This window comes from Phaseolus vulgaris, chromosome 1 (genome assembly GCF_051622355.1).
Source record: "Phaseolus vulgaris cultivar YP4 chromosome 1, ASM5162235v1, whole genome shotgun sequence".
Taxonomy (NCBI): Eukaryota; Viridiplantae; Streptophyta; class Magnoliopsida; order Fabales; family Fabaceae; genus Phaseolus; species Phaseolus vulgaris.
The window spans coordinates 37458293-37463817 of record NC_143498.1 but is presented as its reverse complement, the minus strand read 5'-3'; the positions used below and the strand labels follow the sequence as shown (position 1 = coordinate 37463817).

At 33.7% G+C, this 5525-nt stretch overlaps 1 protein-coding gene across 1 annotated transcript; it reads left to right on the top strand.

Moving 5' to 3' along the window:
* Positions 1-1433: 1433 nt before the first annotated feature.
* On the top strand, positions 1434-5276 carry GTF2H2 (general transcription factor II H2). Its single transcript, XM_068616451.2, has 5 exons — positions 1434-1590; positions 1959-2242; positions 2679-3140; positions 3317-3692; positions 4725-5276. Exons 2-5 carry the CDS (start codon positions 1964-1966, stop codon positions 4868-4870), a joined length of 1263 nt encoding a protein of 420 aa, XP_068472552.1. The 5' UTR covers positions 1434-1590; positions 1959-1963; the 3' UTR covers positions 4871-5276.
* The last annotated feature ends 249 nt before the right edge of the window (positions 5277-5525 follow it).

Sequence of the window (5525 nt, the reverse complement as noted above, 5' to 3'; positions counted from 1 at the left end):
AAGTCCAAACCGAAAGTTCGCACCAAGAAAAAACACCGATAAGTCAACCGCCTCAGAAGAAAGAAGATTGTATCTTCTTTCTAAACTCTTGCAAGAACAATATTTATTTAAAATTATAATCATAATTTTATTTAGAAAGTCTTGATATGATGATATGTATGATGTAATATATGATTTATTTGATCTAACCATAATATAAAAGTACGTTTTATATGTAAAATATCTTAATATAATTTTTGTTCCATGTTATAATATCTTTACAGAATAACAAAACTATAAACACTAGTTTATGCATATGAGAAACTGATGTGCAGTCATGCAAAAGTATTTACTTAGAAGGTTCATTTATGAATAGAAATATGTGTGGGGTTTGATTTTCTTTATTAATTTCTTATAGTAGTTTGGATGGTATTTTTAATTGTTAATATTTATTAATAACTAGGTGTATCAATATATTTCATTTAATTAATAAGTTAAATTGAAAATAAAATGTATAATAAATAACTTGTTAATTAAAATAATGATATATATCAGGTAAAAAAGCATTAGTTTTTATTTTGAGATTTTTTTATTGAGAATTTGAGTTCATATTAAAAAAGTTATTTAATTAATTTCAATGTTAGCATTCATAAGTAGATTAATAAAAGATATATTATTGAACGAGTCATATATATATATATAGTAATCTATCATATTATTAATATTCTGTTCACAATAACTCTATAACAGCACAATTTATAGTCTTTATTATAAAAAAAAGTTAAATTATAACTAAATATTTTATTAAAACAACTAGTATACTAAAAATATAAATATAATACAAATAATTTTATTATGAAACTAAAATTAATTACATGTTAACATGAACAACATTATTATGGTGATTTATACATTTCAGCTATTGATTTGTCTGTTTGATTAATGACAGGGTGCCTTTACCGAGTTGGTCACCAATCCAACTCGTAAAACGTGTGATGCATTCAAAAATAAAAAAAAAATAGAAGAATTTAAATAAAATTTCAAAGTATTTAGAAACATATTTCAGTTAAAAAAAGTAAAAGTAGAAAGAGGAAAAACACCTCTATACACAACACAAAAATACATTATACATTTTTATTTTTCTTGTTTCATCCTATAGAGTAGTTTCTGGATTATATTAACACAGAAACTCATTTGAAAAAAAACTTTCAGATTATATAATTTGGAAAGTAATTATGCACCTTAATCATGCATCTGAAAAAGGGATAATCTAGAAGCTAATTACAAATTTGAAAAATGATTTCCGGAATAAATAATCTGAAATATTATAGAGAGATATTTTTAAAAATTCGAAAATTTATTGAGGAAAGAGAAGAAGGTATGGAGGTGCAGGAAGAATCAGTCCACATATGATAAGTGTAACAAAAAGCCCAAAAAGCCCAATTTGTTGGTTTGGGAACTGAAAAAAACAGGACTTGGGCGTGTTGCTGTGTGACTTGCGTGAGAGGATTTGGAGAGTAGAGTTGCAGAGAGAGAGGAACCTTCAATACTTGGGGTTTTCTTCCACTTGCGTATTTGTGCTCAATTTGAACTCATTGCTTCATATTTCAGGTTATTTTCTACACTCTTCAGATTCATTCATTTCCTTTTCGATTATTGCAAATGCCGTACGTAGGTTCCCGCTTCAATAATATCACCTTCAATGCTACTGCCTAGATCCTTTAAATCTCCTTGCAATTACTTTTCACTTTGCATCTCTTCAATTCTCTTTTTCCAATTTATTTTTCTAATTCCGTTTATTCCTCGTATGCGGATGCGACTAAATTAGCAGTATATAGGTTACGCAATGATCAATGATTCAGTTCTGCTTGTTTGGTTCCACCGAAATTTCGTGATGTGCTGAAGTTTCAGTATAAGATGCGGATTTTGTTTGGTTGCTACTGTTATTGGTTAGTTAACTGTTGCATATTTTGGTTTAGAAATTATGAATAATGTTGCTGAAAGGCCACTTAATGGAGACGTAGAGGATGATGACGAGGATGATGGTGCAGACCTTGAAGCCTGGGAGAGAACTTACGCAGAAGATAGATCATGGGAGGCTTTGCAGGAGGACGAATCTGGACTTCTGCGCCCCATTGATACTACAGCCATTTACCATGCTCAGTATCGCAGGCGCCTTCGTACCCTTGCTGCCACTGCGGCTACTGCACGAATTCAGAAGGGGCTTATACGATACCTGTACATTGTCGTTGACCTGTCTAAGGTATTTAATTATAGATTCTGTTTATGCTCGAGTCGTGTGGCATGGAGTGGTGCTTTAATTACTTGAAAATTGGATTTTGAATGGAGGATGTGTGCTCATGATAGGTACATTTTGTCAATAAAATTGGGAAAGATGAATTTACTTAGGTTCCTCGGATGACATTTCTTCCAATATATAAACCGAAGTAGGTTGTTCATAAGCGTGTTGCACTCTAACTAGTGTTTCTGTGTGGAGCTGTATGCCTAAAAAGCTGTTAAGAAACTGCTTATGAACTAACAAATATATTGTTAAACTTGTAATTGAGGTAATATCTGTGATAATAATAAAATTACTGGTAGAAATTTATAATAAGAAATAAAATGTAGAACATTGCAGTTACATGTATATCCTTTTAATCTCATCTTGTATATAATTCGGTTTCTGTTATCATGTGAAGGCAGCTTCAGAGAGAGACTTCCGACCAAGCAGGATGGCTGTGATTGGGAAACAGGTTGAGGTATTTATCAGGGAATTCTTTGATCAGAATCCACTTAGTCACGTTGGTCTGGTGACTATAAAAGATGGGATTGCTAATTGCATAACAGAACTTGGTGGCAGTCCCGAGTCTCACATCAACGCTATGATGGGTAAACTGGAATGCTCAGGTGATGCCTCCTTACAAAATGCACTAGAGCTTGTTCTTGGATGTCTAAATCAAATCCCATCGTATGGTCATCGAGAAGCTCTTATCTTATATTCGGCTCTCAGTACGTGTGATCCTGGTGATCTCATGGAAACCATTCAAAAATGCAAAAAGAGTAAAATAAGGTGCTCAGTCATTGGTCTTGCTGCTGAAATGTTTGTATGTAAACATCTGTGCCAGGAAACTGGAGGGACTTATTCTGTTGCGCTAGATGAGGTTAGTTTATTGATTTTGATGGAAAAAACTGCGTGTAGATGTAAATCCTCTATATTTCAACCTTAGTTTGAACAAGGACTTCAAATATTTCTGATTACCATTGAATTTGTTTGCATTTTTCAAATGTTTGTTAGTTCATGAATACTCATTCATATACTTATATACATCTCGCGCAGTCCCACTTTAAAGAGTTGATCCTGGAGCATGCACCACCACCTCCTGCAATAGCAGAGTATGCCACTGCTAATTTAATTAAGATGGGTTTCCCACAACGATCAGCTGAGGGTTCTGTCGCAATATGCACATGTCATGAAGAGGCTAAGGCTGGAGGGGGATACACTTGTCCAAGATGCAAAGTTCGTGTCTGTGAGCTTCCCACTGAATGTCGAATCTGTGGATTGACCCTTATTTCTTCACCCCATTTGGCAAGGTCATACCATCATCTATTTCCTATTGTGATGTTTGATGAGGTCTCTCCATCGTCTCAAAATGACTCTAGCCGCAGTTTTTCCAATACTTGTTTTGGTTGTCAACAAAGTCTTTTTACTCAGGGTAAGTGTCTTCCAACATTTCCATTTCTGGTGCTCTACAAATTTATATTGTTGCCAACATATTATGTCTAATATATACTCATCATACATGGTAAAGATTGCAAATAGGTCTTTAATTTCATAAGTAAGATTTTATCGTCCAGATTTTATATAAGTTCATAAATTGGTAATGGAAGTTGTTTCAGGTTTCATTCTGTTTAAACTGGTTTGTATATGTATTATCTTATAATTAAAGGACCTAACCATAGTAAAAGAGATTAATAATAGTCTTTGAGAGATGGGGTTGGCTTTTAATCTTTTTCACCCACCAATCCAAGCTTTAAAATTCAACACTACTTCCATTGTGCAAGCGGACGAAAGGAAATTATCATATCTGTGATAAACATCTCTATTAACCACCCAGAGCATTGAAAGTTGTAACATTATGACCTGTAGAGTTCGTACCTCTGACTGTGGTGGCTTTAGTTTTTTAGACGGCAGATAAACTATTTATTGTGCAATATGCTTATGTGTCAGAAATATATTTCTATCAACTATGATATTATTTTGCATGACAATAGGGAATACTTTTTAACTTGACGCAAAAGCTTTGGCTTTCTTGTTGTAATGTTGATGCATCTATGTTTCAATGCAAGAGTTGATGAAGTTATGTAATAGACCCCAGATTTTAAATAAGAACTACGGCTGCTTAAGGAGCATGTGGAGAATGTTGGATTCCAATAACGATGTGTATGCTTTAAGCTGTTATTACAGTACAAGTACCAAAGAATTTGAAATTTTTGAAGGAACATATGATTTTAAGTGGTTGTGGTCATATTTCAGGAACATATGACAAAATATTGACTTGTTTTGGTTAAGGTATTTAAGCTTTGTGTGATATTGAGTGATTTACTTACAGAAGCCTACTGCTTAAAATCTTCAGTGAAGGCTCTAAAATTCCTTGTCATTTTTCTCTTTTCTTCCTAATAGTATTGCATATATATATGTTCTTGCTCAATTTTCCTAAACTCCCCTCTATTAACTCTTAACACAGGAAACAAGCCTGGACTTTCTGTCATTTGCCCGAAATGCAAACAACAGTTTTGCCTTGATTGTGATATTTACATTCATGAGAGCTTACATAACTGCCCAGGCTGTGAGAGTTCCAGGCATTCTAAGTCTGTAACTGCTTCCCAATGATTGCCAGTCTTCTGCCGCGACTTAAAATGGCCATCTTAATGGTGTTCTATGTTGTCTCTCTGTATTGCCATATTGCATCCACCTACTGCACCCATGAATTAGTCCGGTGCCAAGTGACTGACTAACATTATCATCCTCTCATTGATCACCATGGTTTGGCGGCCCTTGATGCCAGCCCTTGATCAGTAAATGCTTTTGCAGGACAGACAACAGAAGCGATATTTTTTATACAAGGATGAGATTAAACCAGCATCTGATAATTTTCCTTCTTTCCTTTGCTGGAAATTAAGGCGCATGTAAAATGTCTCCATTGCGCTTTTTAAATCAGTGGACTGACAGTCATTCTTGCTGGCAGATAAATTTTGATCATTAAATTAAATTACCATTGCTGGCTTTGTATGAGATATTTACGTGCGTTTTGCTTAACAAACAGTTTTGATCTTCTGATTTCGGCTAACATATTTCATAACCGTGGTCGGAAATTTAGTCAGGCAGAATATTTGATTTCGAAAGAAAGTTATACATTATCATTTTTGCGGGGCCCATTTGAAAGTTTTTTTAGGGAGTTAGTTTATTAGAGTTTATGATTTCTATAACCTTCATCTTGTTTATTTAAGAAGTTCCGTTGCAAAATTTAGGATATAAACTCGATAAA

What these genes read in the sequence shown, in the direction of transcription:
- GTF2H2 (XM_068616451.2), top strand. Translation starts at nt 1,964, where the DNA reads ATGAATAATGTTGCTGAAAGGCCACTTAATGGAGACGTAGAGGATGAT. An exon ending in TTGTCGTTGACCTGTCTAAG is followed by an intron (nt 2,243 to 2,678) that starts GTATTTAATTAT and finishes TATCATGTGAAG; the next exon opens with GCAGCTTCAGAGAGAGACTT. An exon ending in ATTCTGTTGCGCTAGATGAG is followed by an intron (nt 3,141 to 3,316) that starts GTTAGTTTATTG and finishes CATCTCGCGCAG; the next exon opens with TCCCACTTTAAAGAGTTGAT.